This window comes from Rhinolophus sinicus, linkage group LG03 (genome assembly GCF_036562045.2).
Source record: "Rhinolophus sinicus isolate RSC01 linkage group LG03, ASM3656204v1, whole genome shotgun sequence".
In the NCBI taxonomy this organism is placed as follows: domain Eukaryota; kingdom Metazoa; phylum Chordata; class Mammalia; order Chiroptera; family Rhinolophidae; genus Rhinolophus; species Rhinolophus sinicus.
The window spans coordinates 8,167,779-8,186,634 of NC_133753.1; the positions used below are offsets into that span (position 1 = coordinate 8,167,779).

Here is an 18,856-nt window from a genome sequence, read left to right on the forward strand (position 1 = left end):
TCCAGCCTCACCCACCTCACTCCTGGCCAGGCCGCCCAAGCCTCCAACTGGACCTTCAACCCCACTCAGCATTAACACTTCCCCTCGAGAAATTAAAGCAGGCGTGAGAGCAATTTTTGTGGCACATTTAACAGAGTGTGAGAATCACTCTTAATTCCGAAAAACAAAAGGTCACAGGAACAAAAAGTCCTAATAGACGGCTCTAGACTGAATGTCTGTGTTCCCCCTGGGTCTTATGTTGACACCCAAAGTGATCATGTTAGGAGGTGAGGCCTTTGGGAAGTGGTTAGGTCATGAGGGTGGAGCCTCCATGACGGGGAGTAGCGCCCTAATAAAAGGGGCCTCAGAGAGCTTCCTAGTGAGGACACAGGGAGAAGACGCCGTCAGGGAACCAGGAGCGGGTCCTCACCGGACACGGAATCTGCTGAAGCCTTGACCTTGGACGTCCAGCCTCCAGAGCTGAGAGACGTACATTTCTGTCGCTCATAAACCACCCAGTCTATGGTGTGTAGTTACAGCAGCAGGAACAGACGAAGACACAGACGTGCTGCTATTCAGAACTGACAGTTCACACACACAGTATCCCTGGCTGTTTATTTTAAAAACAACATCTCAATTATCATGTTTTCTTCCTTGTCCATCATTTTTCTTAACAGCACAAGTTACAAAAAATTGGGGGGGTAGATATATTATCTTTGCAGACTGACATATTGGCAGAGGACTCATGAATAATGATAATGGTTCAAAAGCTCCTGCTTTTACCTGTGAATCAGGCAAAGAGCAAATCACAATGTGAGAACAAATTTTGTTTACATCAATCTCATCATACAATATTGAATTATTACAGTGCAGTGGTTATCATTAAGTTCACAACAGAATATTCTTAGCCCAAACACCACACACAAAAATCACCCAACTGCGTACAAACCGGAGAATCAGTGTACGCAGTTGCTGAACAGCGAACACCCAAATCGGTAAGGCTTCTCTGGCAGTGAGTCTCGGCCCAGTGGCTCCCTCTCCTGCCGGCTGGTGCGGCCTCGGCTCAGGGAGGACCCGGCCGCCCTCACTTGGAGTCCTGGTCTTTCGTTTCGTCCACAAGGGCGGAACGGATCCCCAGCTTTTTCAGCTCTTCCACGAGGTCCCCGTTTTGGTGCATCTGCAGAAGGATGTCACAGCCCCCCACGAACTCGCCGTTGAGGTACACCTGCGGGATGGTGGGCCAGTTGGAATAGTCCTTAATGCCTAGAGGGAAAGACACGTGAGTGTTGTTTAAATGGTTGGAGCTTCACCCACTCCCAGCTGAACACCCGTGTTCCTTCCCTGCTTCCCCCACGCCTGAGGAGCATAAGCATTAGAGCCAAGTGGACCGCGGGTTAGACCCTGACTCCTCCAATTACACACTGTGAGACCGAAGGCAAGTTATTGCTTAACCCTTCATCCTCACAAGGGTTTTGTGAGAATCAGGTAAGAATGCTCTCGTAAAACACCTAACACACAATCAATCAACACTGGATTAAGCGCAGAGAACTTGATTGGTTGATGTAATTCACGCAGGATGTACAAAGCCACATTCCCACGCATCTACCAGTCATGTTTCCAGTGCAACAAAACCTGAAAGAAACGCCACAGCTTCATTTCCAAGTGGATACTTAACATGGATCCATCACGGTGGCTCACTGACCACGAGACTGTCCCCCCAATGCCTGTCTGGGTTAGAGAATGCCTGCCACCAGTTACTTATGCTCGAGATGGTGGGTCATTGGTTTTGTCCTGAATGATTCTTTAGCCCAGAGAAAAGTCCCTCCCCTACGGCTACAGGCTGCAGCCTTCGAGCCATTCAGCCCCTGCTGGGCGCTCCACGAGGCAGGGCAGGGAATCGGGCCCAGCACAGAGCTCCCAGTGACTGTTAAATGAAGGGAGTGTCGTAGGCCAGGCGGAGAGCCACGGGGGGAGTGGCACCCACGACCTGCTCTCAAGAGCTCACCGCTAACCAGAAACCACCGAGCATGCACGGGATCGGTCCTCCGTGCAGATGGCTTTGAGGACACCAGAGGAGGTGACAGGGCAGCCATGTGATTATTCTGTTCCATCTGAGCCATGAGGACAGTGGTTGCAACAGAACAGTAAGAAAAAAACGCGGTCTCAATCTTCAGATAGAAAAGATCACTCTTTTCTAACGTTCCTCCTCACCATTCTAACTCGTACGCTGAGATGAAATATACTTTTTAAAACATATCCAGCCAAAAAATGTCTGTTGGTTATATTCAAAGAGAGGATGGTCAAAAGCATGACTTATAATAATCACTATATATTACGTGATATTTTTATACCTATATAGACATTTTTAAGTGGCCAAAATGAGCACAGAATAAACAGAGAGGCCAACAGATTCTTCAAACAAAATACAATATTACACAAACAAAAAAAACCTGGGCCACCCCCCCCCCAAAAAAAAAAATAGGCAAGTGGTAGTTTTATGTAAACAAATGAAAAATACAAGAACTGGTTCTTGATACCCTATTATTTATTATCATACATTTATTTTCCAAATAAAATTACGTATTTGAATTGTATCATAAATAATAGTCCCAAGATACAATACTTTTGTCTCTTTTAAAAGTCGCTGCCTTCTAAAAAAATAGCAACTTTTCTCTAAATGACAGCACTGGAGAAGCCCCCACCCTCAGGCTTTATCTTTCTTCTCCAGACTTCACATATGTAGAAATGGTTACAATCTTGTAAGCCCCAAAAAACACACTTAAAAAAAAAAAACCACCACTTTTTTATTAAGGTGTAATTGACATATGCTGTTTTATTAGTTTCAGGTACATGATTATTCGATATTTGTATATATTGCAAAATGGTCACCACAGTCAATCTAACATCCATCAACCACACAGAGTTAGGAAATTTTTTTCTTGTGATGAGACCTTTTAAGATCTACTCTTTTAGCAACTTTCAAATATGCAGTATTGTTAACTACAGTCACCATGCTGTACATTGCATCCCCAGAGAAGCACACTTCTAAGTCACTGTGGGGAGGGGGGTCTTAAAAAAATCAGCTAGATGTATGTGGTGGTTACGAATAAAGGGCAAATTGCATTGACGATCAGAATGTCTTTACAGTACCGTTATCTAGGTATACTAGCATACCCTGAGGAACCCAAGTTTCTCGTCCCTTTGATGTTTGGTGCTACAGTTAATGACAGCATGTAAGTTGTTGTGTTACTGTTTTTTGTGAACTCTATCCTCAAAAATGGTCTATCAGAACTTATTTTACAGCAATGCCAGTCACAAACCTTATTTTACTTTTATCGCCAGTCACAAATCTTATTTTATTTTTATGATGGCTGAGGGTGGGTGTGGGAATTAAGAAATGTTTAAAATAAATATGGACTTCTTTTAATTCTTTTAAGCTTTCTTAAATATCTTTGACATTTATGTATATATTATGCTTTTTTCAATTAATTATATACTGTGTCTAGCTTTCCATGACAATAAATATCTACTGAGCTTATAGTGAGTGCCTACAATTTTTGAAACACACCAAAAATGAAAATAAATTTGCCATCTGAGGGCCACCCAAAACCACACGTTTAATCTTAAAGAGTACATTTTTTGAAAGTAAAATCTTTGCTGAGTAAAAGAGTGATTTGCTTTCATCCATCATTTTTGAAGCACCACACTCAATCAAAGCACTAGGCTTGTCTCATTCTTTCAACTTGATGACGTTAGAGACCACGGATGTCCTGACTAGCAGGGGAGTCGGATGGAACACCAGAGTCAATCCTCAACACTACCACGAGTGGGCTTTGCAGCACCCCGAGCACCCCACACAGTCACGTTTGAGGGAGGCTCACCCCTCCACAGCCCTCCGCCTGTGGCCGTCTTGCCTAGTAACTTCCATTCCAACAACTCAGAAGAACCTGACCTCAGAGCACACACTGGCATTACGACAACAGCCCAGATTTACCAAGATTCTTACCTGCTTCTTTAATTTTTAGATTAATGAGTATTGTAGGCGCTGACGTCAGGCAAAGCTTTGGCGTCTTAAAAAGTATGCTGTTTTCATTTGTAAAGAGTCGGAGTATCGGGTTAAATATTTCAGGAAACCACTAACTGATTCCTATGGAGTGAAGTGAGCAACTTCCAGTAATAAAAAAAAAACCACTGTTTGTAAGCTGAAAATTTAAAAAATTTCATCGATTCACAATTAATTGTTTAAACATGGCTTAGTTCTCTCACATTTTAATTTTCAAAAACTGCAATATACAGTGATAGTTCTTACAAATATCACTTGGAATAACCCAGAATCAGAGAGAAACTCTTGAAAGTTAGAAAATCATACCCAAGAATGAATTTTAATGATAATCGTATTTTATAAGATGGTAGTGATTCGATTTGGGAGTGAAAATGGTGACTGCAAAGTTATGTAACAGGAAACACCAGGACTTGGGGGCTCGGAGGCTGTCTTCCAAAACCAGCTCCACATATCCCTACTGCCGCACCAAAAACTATAATATTCCAACTGCCAAGCCAGAGTGCAGACCATGTGCTGCAAAACTCCTTTCCAGAACTTTCCAGGAGTACTTTTCAGAATCCAACACATTTCACAACATTAGATGTCACTCGGGTTTGGACGACACATTGTAAGAGCGTCCTGATTACAGTCTGACTGGGCTCTGTGACCCTGGGCACGTCACACCACCTCCTCCTGGAGTCACATGTTTCTTCTTCTTCTTCCCTGACCGAGAGCATGACCCTAGCACTACAGGAAAACAGGAGGCCCTTAACAGAAGGAAAGCAAGGCAGGGAGGCAGAGTGAACAAGGCACTGGCTTGGCTTGCGAGCTTGTACACGTAGCCTCAGCTCAATCTGCTGATCTCTTGCCTCGGTTTCCTCATCTGTAAAATGGGAATAACCCCAAGGCCTCACAGATTTATGATGAAGAGAAAAATGAGATAAAACAGGTGAAATGAATTAAGCTCCCACAGTGGCAGGTACAATATGACACTGCATTCTCACCACGACGATGTGCTCTACCCTACCCTTTGCAGTAATGCCTTTCTGAGAACTATTATATGCAATGGGAAAGAATGCAGGAACAATACTAATTAAGTATGCCATGCAGTATAAAAATGCCAATCTACTGAGCTAAAGGTTACTGAGTTTCAGACTCTTTAAGTGTTTTACATAATCTCATTTAACCTTTACAAACATCCTACTCGGTAAGCATAGCTACCCCTGTTTCACAGATAAGGAAATTAAAGCTCGGGGAGGCTAAAGTAACCAGTCACAGTGCTTGCACGTGCTGGAGCCAGGACTCACATCCAGGCTTTAGGAGTCCGAAGACCAGGCTCCTGACCCCCCGAGGTAGCCCCTGGCCTGTGGCTGGCCTGTCACTCCTGCCTGTGAGCTACTTGCACACACATACCTGCAACACAGGGGACGGTTCCACAGCGCTAACAGTTGGACACATGAATGGCATTACACCATAATTACCTTTTTGTAACTTACTTTCTGACTGAACGTTGCATTTTTTTTTGAAATTTACTTATCATAAATACATCTAGATCTAGCTCATCTTAACCACAATTTAGTTTTTCATCATATCACTAAATTACAGTTTGCTTATCCAGTCTGCTACTAATAGACCAAGATCCCTTCTTGCCAATTTTTCATTATTACAAGCAATGCTACCGTGAACATCCTTACAGGTCTCCTAACTCACATGTAGGGATGGCTCTGTCTCTCTAGACCCAAGGGATGGCTAACGAGGGCCTTCAGGTCCACTTTCTGTTTTTGTAAATAAAGTTTTATTGGAACTTAGCGACACTCATTCATTTTGTATTATCCCTGACTGCTTTCACGCCAGTTGAATAGTTGCAACAGAGACTGCGTGGTCCACAAAGACTATTTACTTTCTGGCCCTTTACAAGGGATGTTTGTCAATCCCGCTCTAGACTATATACCCAGGAGTGAAGCAGCTGAGTCTTCAACTTGACTAGGTCCTGGCAGTTATTCCTCCAAAGCGCTGGTACCATTTTGTACTCTCATGTGCAGCATACCACACATCCACCACACAAACACACACAGCCAACTTGTTATCTGGCTTTTAGAGCTTGCCAGTGTCAGGTTTTTTACTATCACCTTAAATTCCCTGAAAAGGCTGAACATATTTTCAAATGCTTGATAAACACTCAAAAATAGGACAGTGATTATTCAATCAACAGACACTGCTCCAGAGGCAAGAAATACAAGGGTGATCTGAATAGGCAGAAATTTAAGAGTTTTAAGAGCATGGAAGAGAGTTTACAGTAAATAAAAGAAGCATTTGCTTATTCGTTAAAACACTGAAAGCTTGCTCTGCCTAAGCAACATACACAGTGCCCAGACAGTGGCACCAGACACGCTCCCTGTTCTCAGGAGGGCAAAATGCTATGTATAGACACGCATGATTTCCACTGTGTTAACAACAGCAACAACATATGTTAGAAACTACACCCAAGTGTTAATAATGGTTTATAGGGAATTACAAGTGATTTTCAGTTTCTGCATATTTTCAGTGTTTCCAAGTTTCTTCCATAAGCACATTATTTTTACAACTGAAAATAAAGGCCCGTCTTTGTTAAGACCAGGATTAGGACACGGGGACACCTGTCTGCTGGGACCTGCCTCTTCTGTGCACGCCCATCACCCACACAGTGCGGCCTCAGTCACCTGTGGTCCTTGGCTCGCAGGTGGAGACCTCTCTTCATCACACTCCCTGGGCCCCGCGCCCAGAACAAGGACACGGCGTTCCAGGGTCTTCCTCGAGCTTGGGCCCTTTGTAGAGCTCAGCCTTCTCTGGCACAAGAAAACAGGGGAAGCCAATTTCGTAGGATCCCCTCTCCGTTACCAGTGACGCTGGGTCTGGGAAAGGTGCACAGACATCTCTTTTGGCTGATGAGTGAGCATCACACAGCCCGTCAGTCTCTCTTGGTAAACTGAGGGGTGTAGAAAGCAAAGAGATGACAAATCTTAATGTTCTAGTTTTACCCTGGCTAAACTAATCCCCACTGTGGGAACATGCTGACGCCACCCTGCCCGCCCATCTGGAGGTTCTGTGCAATATGTACATATATATATATTTTTTAAATTGCCTTTTTATTATTATTATTTTTTTATTGGGGCAGGGGAACAGGACTTTATCGGGGAACAGTGTGTACTTCCAGGCCTTTTTTCCAAGTCGTTGTTGTCCTTTCAAACTTAGTTGTGGAGGGTGCCATTCAGCTTCAAGTTGTTGTCCCTTCAGTCTTAGTTGTGGAGGGCGCAGCTCAGCTCCAGGTCCAGTTGCTGTTGCTAGTTGCAGGGGGCGCAGCCCACCATCCCTTGTGGAGTCGAACCAGCAACCTTGTGGTTGAGAGGACGTGCTCCAACCAACTGAGCCATCCGGGAGGCAGCTCAGCGGCAGCTCAGCTCAAGGTGCTGTGTTCAATCTTAGTTGCAGGGGGCACAGCCCACCATCCCTTGCGGGACTTGAGGAGTTGAACTGGCAACCTTGTGGTTGAGAGCCCGCTGGCCCATGTGGGAATCGAACCGGCAGCCTTCGGCGTTAGGAGCATGGAACTCTAACCGCCTGAGCCACCGGGCCGGCCCCCAATATGTACATATTTATGCAACACATTTATTAACAGAAATAACAATCTGGTAAAACTCAATGGTCAAGAAATTTAAGGATTAAATTGTTGTTGTTGTTGTTGTTTAAACAGTTAAGAACATAAGATCAGAAGCCAGACATACATACAAGATAGAAGACAGACACATAGCGCTTTCAGTAAACATTCTTACTTCGGCTCCTACTTTATTAGCCCTATTCCAGGATATCCTATTGCCGGTTATACTAAACAGGAGAACATAAATTTACAAACCAAAGACCCTCAAAACTTTATACTAAGCAAGTTATCAATGACACAACTTTTTACCAATGGCCACTGGCAATTTGCAGGGGACCTGTGGTAAGTTCCTAGATGAAAGATAAGATTTCCTACCTTATCTTTTAGTCAGAGAAGCTGCTGCTGGATGAAAACTGTAGGTGAAAAACCCAGAACCTTAGCAACTGAAACACCCAGCGCCTAGCCACTGGTGGCATTCTAGACCAGGAAGACAAAAGGAACACGAGCATAACACACGGTAATATTACATATACCTGGCAACGTTGGCCTGCCTGCCCTACCCTGCCTTGTATCTACCCACCAAAACCAAGAGTTTTGTAAGGATTAGATAATATAGGGGAAAATACTTTGAAAACCAGTAAGTGCTAAAAATAAAACAGCTACCAGTTAGTAGTGCCTTTTGTGTGCCAGATGAGATGACAGGAACGTCCTGAAAGTTTTACTTTCTTTTTTTCCTCACAAAAACTTTGCCAAGTTTGGTTTTATTATCCTCCCATTACCGAAAAGTTAAATGCAGTCATGTGACAATCTTAACGTGCACAGCTGACTGGCTGCAGAAGGACGCCAACCCAAAGCCTTTCCTCGACACCAGCCTGTCTCACCCATGTAGGAATGACTAGGATTGATAATTTCAAACGCAGAATAACAGTCCGAAATGTAGACTAAGAAAACGTGGATTCTACATGGAGGATAACACAGAACACAGTGCTTCAAGACTCCTTTTAGAACCCTGTAACTAAACAACAGCCCTGGGCTCAGGAAGAGGCCAGGACTCAGCCATTACACATCTCTAATGGGAACGCAGGGGACCTGAGCCACCCTCCAGGAGGTACAGGCCCAGCTTCCCCATTTCTCCACCCACCCTAGCCAAGGAGCAGACCCAAGACGTGCACAGAAGGTTCCCAGCCCTGCCCTCGGCAGAAATGATGCTAATCAGCAGACAGCCTCCCTCCACTCCCCTGGGCCAGTGAAAAGCCCAGGTGGTGAGTGGCCCCTGGTCCGTTGAGCTCCGAGCCTGGGTTAGGCGTTAGCTAAGGCCCGGGGGTCATTCCTTGTCCCTCCCCCCACGAGCCTCTCGGAGCCCTGGCCACCACAACTTCTCCCCTGCCTTGGATGTCATGCCTTTTCCTCCCGCACCACCAGAGCCCAACTCAGACTAGTCTAAATGCTGTGCCAACCTCCTCCTTGTAGCAACAACACAGGGCGGCCCCGCACCCCGTGGGCCTTGAAGCACGAGCGCAGCCTCTGACCTCACCAGCCTCAGACAACGGCGACCTCGGCCTGACCGTTCACAGCACCAGGTCCTTATCCAGGAGACAGGCCAACCCCCTCAAAGTGTTCCCCAAAGTGCCACCTCCTAGTGGTTGTTACTGTATCCCTCGTCCCACTTCCCCAGCCCTGCAGAGCGGACAGACTGCTGACCACTCTCCTCGGATTCAGCCGGAGAGCACTCGCCGAAACGCCTATCTCAGCTCAGAGTGCAGACCGCAGAGCCGCTAGGACTTACCCCACTGCCCAGTTTGGCACCAGGACCAGAGCCCCAGATCCTCAGACCCAGTTCAAGTCAATCACGCCCCACCCCTGACCCTCAAGCAGGTACCCCGTGGCCTAGCTCGAACCCCAAGACAGACCCCCAGCGCCTCGGAGCGGCCTCGGCGGTCGCCCCCGGCCCCGCCCCCGCAGGCCCTGACCTTGCCGGAGCTGGGGGTCGTCCAACACGTTGTAGGCCGCGTAGTCGCTGACGCCGTGCAGCCGCAGGATCTGCACCACCGCGTTGCTGAAGCCGCACTGGGGCTGCTCCGGCGTGCCCTTAAGGAAGACCACCACCTTGTCCTTCTTCACCAGCGCGTCCAGCCGCTCCGCCGAGCCGCTGCCGCCACCCGAGCCCACCGCTCGCACGCCCGGGCCCCGCAGGCCACCGCCGCTCGCGCCGCGCCCCCAGCGGAGCAGAACTGCCGCCGCCCGGCCCAGGGACCCACTCATCCCGCACGCTCGCCGGAACCCTCGACAGCGGGGGACTTCAGCTTACCACCGGGCGCGTTTCCCCGCCCCTCAGCGAGTCGGCCTGCCCCCCGGGAGTTCTCATTGGGTCAGCTCCGAATTGCTCTCCGTGATTGGAGGATGCTGGCCCGCAATTACTCGAGTCTACCAATCATGTTACTTGTCCCATCCCTACTGGTTGAAGGTGGTGCTTACGCTTGAGCCGCATCCTACAGCATTACCATTGGCCGTCAGCAACCGCTTTGTCAGTTGATTGGAGAGAGTGGATGTCCATCAGGGTCACGCTCCTAGGCAAGGAGAGGAGAAAGGAGGGAAAGACGACTTCCCTCCGTAGGTTAGACGGGCCTGCTGGGATAGCCTGGGAAGACTTGGGAAGGCGCTGGGCGGGGTTTCGGCGTTCCACGGAACGCCGGGAAGAAGTCACTTCCAGGTGACGGTTCCGGTTCCGGTTCCGGTGTAGGCGGTAGTTGAGTTGCCATGGATACGCCGTTTTGGGGCGCCGCGTTCCTGCGTTAGGGGCGGCAGCCGTTCTGCAGCGGGCGTGGGCCGTCTTTCCCTGCTTAGGTGAGCGACTTCGGTGCCTCCGTAAGGCCACGGCCAAATGAAACCGTTCGTGGCGGGAGGGCAGACCGGGCGGAACACTGGCTACAGGCCGGCTTGTGGCTGCCGCGTCCGCGCCGGGGCCACGTGGCCCGGCCCCCCGCTGGCCCCGCCTCCCACATGGAAGCAGGGGCCAGGCTTCGGCCCCATGGCTCCGCGTATGGTGCGTGATTTTTCTCTCTAGAACAACTTTCATTTTTCATTTTAAAAGTGTGTAAAGCGCTCTCATCTGTGTGAGCCCACCTGGGTTTGGCGTTTCGCTGACTTTCCAGCCCCCTATGGGCCTGGCCCCGGGAACGGTTTGTTGAACGGGAATTAAGACGGGAATTGGTTCGTTTGAGACACGTTTTCCAGCAGCTGCTGCGTGCTCCCCAAGGTGCCGGAACGGGGTCTCCAGGGGGACCTTGTGCCCAAAGCTTGTAGTCGGCGGTGAGAAACGAGAAACGGATACACAGTAATGGGGGAGGAGGTGCAAAGGAGAGAGGACGCCTCCCTAAGCCCATTGTTTTCTCTGTTTTCTGTTGTAGTTTTTACACCTTCACATTCTAGTATTTACTAGCTTGTTAATTGATTTCGTTCCCAGTCACTCGACTTAATTCACTGCTCTATCCTCAGTACCTAGAACAGTGCGTGGAATGTGCCAAATGCTCGTGTTCGTGGAACGAATGATTCCGAAAGAGCAGGACTCAGTGAAACCGCTACATGATCTGTAGTCTTGGAGCGGCCCTGGGTTGGTGGTACCCTGGGGCACACCAGACTTGCAGAAAAAGCGTACTCCAGAGGAAGCTGAGGCATGACTGCTCAAGAGCCAGCCGTTGCATGTGCAATTTTCCTCTGACAGTTCCTGGGTACTGTTGCCACGGTGATCATGACTGTCCCATGTCATTATCTATCGACCAACAGTAAGAGAAGCTTTGCAGTCGAGATATTGTTTGACAGATGGAGTGGTTTCTGTTGAACACTAAGTACTGCTACAAATTACTTTTTTAAAACCCTTAAGTATTTTTAGAGTTATTGCTGGAGCTGAACTGTTTATGCTTTAGAGGTGCCCAAATTTGAAATCAGAAAATTAGTACTGTCATGTGCTGTCAGCAGGTGAATCTTCCAAATAATCCTCCAGCATGAAACCTGAGCTGAGTAAACGGAAATAAACCAAAGACATTATTCAGAAGTACATACTAACATTTGGGGGTTTTCCAATGTGGGACACAAAATTGATCAGCTTTCTTAAAGGATCTTTTTCCCCCCCAGATTCATTGATTCCAGGTAAATCAGAGGAACAGGCATCAGGAACAGAAATACACAGGAAACGCTGTATGTACGCTGAAGCAGAGCTGCTGTTTCAGAAGTCCAGCATCTGGTCCACATAATGCTAGAGAATATATTATTTCCAAAATCACCTAACTTTTACTCATGCTCTTATTATAGTAAGTTGTTTTTGTTCTTTTTAAAAAAATAAATGTCAGCGATTTGTTCCTGAAAACCTAACTTGTTTATTGCCTACTCTAAACTAATGCGGCTTTTGTGTTGCCTGGAAGAGGGAGGAGAATTTGCAGACTTGTGTTCCGAGGATCCAGAGGTGCAGAGTAGTGAGGGGAGTAGCGTATCTCTTACCTAGTGTGTAATCTTGGCTTCGGAAGTGTCATTGTGTTTTTCAGATGTCAGATGTTTCATTAAGTTGAGAACACATCTGTCATTATAGATTAAGAGTAATCCTTGAGCCGGAAGAACACAAAGCCTGTGTTTTTCAAACTCACTAAGTAGACTTGCTGTGTTCAGTAGAATGTGATAAGAACATATGTGAAATGTAAGGATATGGGAAAGCACGTTTGTGCAGTTGTCAGGGAACTAAGTAGGATGGCTTTCATAGCATGATTGAGGGCAAGAAAACAAATCATGTATGTAAACCAAAGATATTGGAACAACGCACCTAAGTTTAAGTTTTTAATAAAGGAACCAAAAATATAAAATGTGTATGTTGAACATACTCATTTCTGTCATTGATTTAAAACCACTCTTGGAATATTGGCACCGAACATCAGTGATTCAATTAAAGAAGCAAAGAAAATAGTATTCAAAATGTTTCTTCCAAAGCATCAAAATGTTATATATGATGTGGCACTTTAGTTAAGGAATTCTATAATGAAAACATGCATGACAAAAATATATTTCATAAAAATACAGATGTCAGGAATCTGCACTTATGTCAAATGTTTTGAACACATAAGTCAGTTATCTTTATCATTTTGTGATCTCTTACCTGTGGACATTAATGGGGAAATGGGGGTGGGAAATACATAGAAATTTAGGAGAATTCTGGAATTTTGGTCGTGAGATATTATTAGACCCAAACTAAGTAATCAAGATATACAAACATGCTGACTCGGGCATCCTAAGAATGTTTTTCTTCCCTGCGCTTATTTATAGATAAGGCTTTCCTATATTTGGTAAAATTTCTCCTTTCCACCCACTTCTCCAAAAGTAAATTCACCATGGTTAAGAACCTGACAAATTTGAAATAGTATCTTCCTGTGTATCAGCCCTAAATGTGGAGTCAGGATTATTGAGCCTGAGACGATGCTGTATTTGAACACTCAGCACGTCAGTGTTTCTGACTTCAGTCTAGAAGTCGCTGCTGTATTCTGACAAATAGGGTGTGTTTCTATGCACAGGACATTCCATAGAGAAATGGCAAGGTCCACGCTGGCCTGAGTATTCTGTGTCATTTTAAGAGAAAAGTGGCTGCTTGGTTTGCCACTTTGGTTTGTGCAACAAGGGGTTGAGCCACCAAACACTCCTGAGCTAAAATATAAAGTATGTGTGACCCAGAGTTCCGGAGACCTGAGCTGGAATCCGAAACCCTTCTCTGGTGCACCTAGCCATTATCCAGTAATTTTAGAGCATTACTGCAACCCTGGGATTAACTTGACTCCTCAACTACCCTAAAAATAATGTAATGTGTGAGAAACCAAGGCAGTGCCTAGCCCTGGGAGAGAATCTTTGCTAATCCCTAATGCAAAGATAGAAATGCCTTTTGGATTTTTACTACCTCTATCTGACAAAGACAGCTGGTTTTATAAATAACTCCTCTGGCCATGGGAGTGGCCTGAGTTGTGCTAATCGCTGTTTCCCACACCAAGTGGGCTCAGCCTGGAGACAGGAAGGAAGGCCTCATCGGGGCCCCTCCCACTGTATCATAGGCCCTGCGTCCTCTGGGTAAAATGAAGAGAAATGGTGGGTTGTAAATGGGCTTAGCGCAGCCTGAACCGACCATGGGAGCCGCAGGTGAAAACGGATTCTCCGAGGCAGCTTTATGAAGAACCTGGGTATCACAGCAGAAACATCCTGTTCTGGGTGTTGAATTGTCTGCGTGTGAGGCCTGGGTTCCAGTCCTAAGCATCCCTAAATACTTAGGAGGTTTTTCTTATTCTCCTTGGAATTTTCCACCCCTCCTATCTTCCCCTTCCTGGATTTGTGAAAAATGTATTTGCAATATCTGCAAAAAGGTATGCCTATTTCCAGATGTTATATATATATATATGCATGCTGCAGTTTTAAGGAATCTATTTTTACTCCATTCCTCTGCTCCTAAATGTTTACCCCCCAAATAATACTGTCTTGCATGTATAACATGCAGTTTGTTCTTCAAATAGGTTTTGTGTACACGCTTTCATTTGGAGCTTACCTTAACTCTAGGATAATGGTTCTCGGACATTTTGGCCCCCAAATTATGTTCTCCTTACAGTATTTGTTTATACCACCTTTTTGACAGGTTTGAACACTTTGGGTTCTTCTAGAAGTTGTGTTGCCTTCACAAGCACTTTTTAAATTTTACTGCTGAATCAGCATCACCAAAATTAAACATTCTTGAATTATCTTGTCTGGCTTTGCATGTGAATATATTAGATACAGATGCGATTTTTATGCTCTATAGAACTAAAATGACAATAATTTCAATCCACAAATCCAATGAAAAAATGTAAACCATAGCTTTTCATTTCTGAAAGTTATGTTTTCTTTCATCCTCATGGCTTTTTCACATTGAGGACCGAACTCCTGGCTGTAGGCTTTAAAATGAGACCTCTGCTGGCTTTTGTTTTGTTGAGAACCTTGTTTTATTCTGAGGAAAATAACCCAAGTCATATCTCCTATAAGGTAATATTAAGTGGTAATCAAAACATGTTCAGACTTGATTAAAGATTATAAAGGAATTGTTGACTTTTCCTCAACTGTCTAATGAAAGATTTTAGTGTTTTGCATTATGGTGTTTTTGGTTTTGTTTACCAGCAGATAGTTTCCATAACTCTAAACTATTACTACATTCCAACGACTTCTGAGAAAACACCTAGACCACAGAATATAAAAAGCAAGGAGCCAGTGCTGTTAGGGGTCAAAGCTGTTAGGAAGAGTTATCTGTTAGCAGAAGTTTGTATCTCCCTCTGATAATCACTGAGTTGCAGCCGGACGAACAGTTAGAAATTTTTATTATTTTCCTCTGGATGATTGCTAAGATGTATTGCCAAGGCCTTAAATTCTCTTTATGATGAGGCAGAATTCCATTTCGTACTTCCACCTTTGAGCCTGAATATTATAATTGTATGCCTTCAAAATTAAATCTTGCTGTCATGGGGATCCATTGCTCCAGCCTTCAAAGGAAGAGAGATTCACCCCAGTTTCATGGGGTGGTGGGGGATGGAAATAGGATGAGACATTAGCTTTTCATTTTCCTTTACAGGAAAAAATTGGAGGATTTTAAATACTTTTTTCTGCTTTTATGGCCAGAAAAATTCCGTTTGTTAATTCTAAACTTTATCCTTTTTGAAAGTGTAGCGTACTGAGATATAGTTAATTGTTATCAAATTTCAGTGACCCAGGGTTTCAAAGAGTTTTAATGAAAGACTATGTTATAAACTATTCTGTTTAAAAAAAGAAAAGGGGAGAGAGCACTTTGCATTAGCCTCACTTGCTAGTTGGGTGACCAGGAGAATTTTGTATGAAAAGCCTTGGGGAGAAGGTGCCCTATTGGCAGGGCTTCTGGCCTCAGATGCACAGTGATGGGGCATTTCCCTGTAGTAGCTCTTATCAGAGCAGCTCAAAGGCGGCCAGTCAGTTGGCGAGATAGTCCCATTGGTTCATCTCTCCCCATACCACACGGTGACAGCTCTGCCAGTTCACACGTGCTGGGGGCAGAGCCAGTAGTATCCTCTTACTTGAAGGGATTTTTGCTTATGTTAAAAATTAACACATATTTCAAAATCGTTCTGTCTCTTGAGAAACCTGGAGTATTTATTTCATAATGAGCCTTTGCCTTACCCTGCAAGGCAGGTAGGGGGCACTCGTCTATTTTACTTAGGGAGCAGGGCAGCAAGAGCCAAAGAGGGCTGTTCCTGTCATTACATAGTGTCTGGGAATTAACCAGTTTGCCTGATCCTAGCAAGAGTCATTTCTCACCCAAGGCCTGTTCTTACTTCAGGGAATGGCTAACTTGCTTAGTTTTCTAATATTACAGCCGCAACAGAGCAGAAGCAGTAAATTTAAAAAGCTTCACACTAAAAGCAGGAAGAAGCAATGACTAATAGGCTAACAGGAGATTTTAAAAATTAAGAAGCAGACATTCTGGGCGCATTTGGTGGACATCGGGGCCAACGATCCTCACACGACACTTGTTTAACCTGAGAGCTGTGTATAATAATTCCAAGTCACCAAGAAAAGGAAATTCTATTCCACGTGCTCTGGATCAGAAGTCAAGGAAATGCAGTATATGTTAGATTGTCAACAAAAATGACACACACGCAGGGCTTCAAGCGGTTATGTGGAAAGCGAAACCAGAGGGATACTTGCTTCCTTCTTTATGCCAGGCAAACAGATTTCAGTCTGCTTCTGTTACGTACTTCGTGTTAGCCCATGGTAAGCACCTTAGAAATACTTACTCAATTTAATTAGGTGGTGAGGGATTGAATGATGTTGGCATAAAGTTGCGTTTTTCTAAACTGAACCAAATGTTGGGCTGGAGGGAGCTGGGCTGACGTGAGGCCTGGAGATGGCCGTCCGCACAGCAGTTCTGTGCGTGCTGTTGGACCTGGGGGAACAATCGCAGGCATTAAAGGGTATAACCAGCCCGATTTCACTGCCGTTGGGGACCACGACCCTGCAGCGGCTTTGCATGGAACATTGTCTTATTTTTTGTGCTGCTGCCCCCCCCAGACCCGCAGCTTGTAGCCCCACTGAGTTCATCGTTTACCCCACCCCCCACCCCCCGTCCTTGGCGCTATTCCTCACACGTAGTACAAGTCCTGACAATTAAGTTCGCGAACTTGTTGCAAGGATGTCGCTAATCTTTTTTGATATCAGAGGGATTATTCATCATGAATTTGTACCAGCTGGACAGTTAACCAAGTTTACTATTTGAAACTGCTGAAAAGGCTGCATGAAAAAGTTAGACGATGTGAACTTTTTGCCAACAATTCGTGGCTCTTGCATCACGACAATGCACCAGCTCACACGGCACTGTCTGTGAGGGTTTTTAGCCAGTAAACAAATAACTGTATTGGAACACCCTCCCTACTCACCTGATCTGGCCCCCAGTGACTTCTTTCTTTACCTGAAGATAAAGGAAATATTGAAAGGAACATATTTTGATGACATTCAGGACATCAAGGGTAATACGATGACAGCTCTGATGGCCATTCCAGAAAGAGTTCCAAGATTGCTTTGAAGTGTAGACTAGGCACTGGTGTCGGTGCATAGCTTCCCAAGGGGAGTACTTCAAAGGTGACCATAGTGATATTCAGCAATGAGGTATGTAGCACTTTTTCTAGGAGGAGTTCGCGAACTTAATTGACCTCGTATGTGCTCAATACACATATCTTGAAGAACACATAACATGGTGACAATACAGGACAGTATCTCAGAAATCCCAAATGGCGAGAAACTCACAAAACTGCCCATGCCCTAGGAGGGCAAGAAACATTAGCCATGTGGCACCCACCAGCTCTGTGCTGAGTAAGACACTCCCACTGGCCTCCTGGTCTTAGGGTGGGGACAGATGCAAGAATGTCACTAAGTACTGGAGAAGGATGGGTGGAGGGCTCTGAGAACAGCAATCAGCATGGGGGGGGGTCAGGGAAAGCATAGGTGGGGTGGGGCTTTAACTGGGTGTTGAAAGAAGGGAAAAGAGCTGCTATTCAGAAGGAAAGGACATTCCAGGAAGAGGAACAACTGAGGCAGAGGCACAGAGACACATGATGCAGTCACGTGGACAGGGCTGAGGGCCTTAGGATTTTGTCCTTGGGATGAGGGGAGGTCACTGAACCAGTGGAAGCTGCAGAGACCATGAAAGGTGAGCCTGGTAGGGCTGAGGATGAGTTGGAGGTGGTGGAGACCGACAGGCCAGGCGGAAGACGCCTGTAGGATGGAACCATTCTGGGGCTCTGACTGGCGTGGTATGTGGTGTGCGTACTTCGAAGGTCGGATTGACAGCATTTGCCGACTGGCTGAATGTGGGGCCGGGGCTGAGAAGAAGAGGGAGGGATTGAGGCTTCTCCCCAGGTTTCTGGCTTAGAGCTGGAGACTGCAACCTGCTGAGGCAGGGCCGATGGGGAGAGGAAGGAGGGTTAAAAGGGTGAGTCATGAATTTCTTTTGGACATTCTGAGGTTCGAGGAATTTGAAGCATCTAAATCAGGTTATATCTGGTACGGGTGAGTATTCAGATTATTGCCTCTCCAGGTCTGCACCTCATGATAAAAAGTTTAGGCAGGAAGAGCAAGAACAAGAAGACATGGGAAGGAACCTGGGCGATGATGCAGCTGTGGATGGACAGGCCATGAAGAAGACCCAAAGGGGTGGCGGGTAGGGGGAAACAGGAGCAAGGGCTTCTAGCTGAGGGCCAATCACAGATGTCAGAGCCACAGAGAGGCCAGGTGTGGACCAAGTGTCTCCTGGATTCGGCAGTGCAGGTAAACATGGCTGTGGGCTGACAGAGTATTCCCTGAGCCCCTCAGGGTCTCTGGAACGTGACAGCGCCAGGCCAGTGATTTGTAGTGTCTTGTGGCTGTGTGTGTGTGTGGGTGTGTGTGTGTGTGTGCGTGCGCGTGTGCGTGTGTGTGTGTGTGTGTGTGTGTGCGCCTTTGTTCTAGGCCACCTTAACGTTTGTAACTCAGCAGACAGAGCTCAGGCCTTTTGCCCAGACACCAGTGACACAAACAAACGTTTCAGTTTGGATGATGAAACAGCCCAGATTGCTGAAGCGCGTGAACTGATCCCATGGGCGTAGTGCCAGCAAGGACCTTTTACATACCCAAGGACACTGTTGTGTGCGCTG

General features: G+C 46.0%; 1 protein-coding gene, 1 long non-coding RNA gene and 1 other non-coding gene across 4 annotated transcripts; 2 read left to right on the forward strand and 1 right to left on the reverse strand.

Annotated features, from left to right (window-relative positions):
* Positions 1–577: 577 nt before the first annotated feature.
* GLRX5 (glutaredoxin 5) lies at positions 578–9,983 on the reverse strand. The gene is made up of 2 exons (XM_019746277.2): positions 9,626–9,983; positions 578–1,242 (listed from the first exon to the last, which is right to left on the reverse strand). Exons 1-2 carry the CDS (start codon positions 9,915–9,917, stop codon positions 1,064–1,066), a joined length of 471 nt encoding a protein of 156 aa, XP_019601836.2. The 5' UTR covers positions 9,918–9,983; the 3' UTR covers positions 578–1,063.
* Positions 9,984–10,302: 319 nt separating this feature from the next.
* On the forward strand, positions 10,303–14,411 carry LOC141570505 (uncharacterized). Of its 2 annotated transcripts, none has more exons than XR_012494538.1 (2): positions 10,303–10,698; positions 11,787–14,411. It is a non-coding gene; the product is annotated as an uncharacterized LOC141570505 (long non-coding RNA). The 2 variants fall into 2 exon arrangements; XR_012494539.1 differs by lacking the exon at positions 10,303–10,698 and adding an exon at positions 10,735–10,964.
* Positions 11,240–11,514, forward strand: LOC141570911 (small Cajal body-specific RNA 13). The gene has a single exon (XR_012495353.1).
* Positions 14,412–18,856: the final 4,445 nt, after the last annotated feature.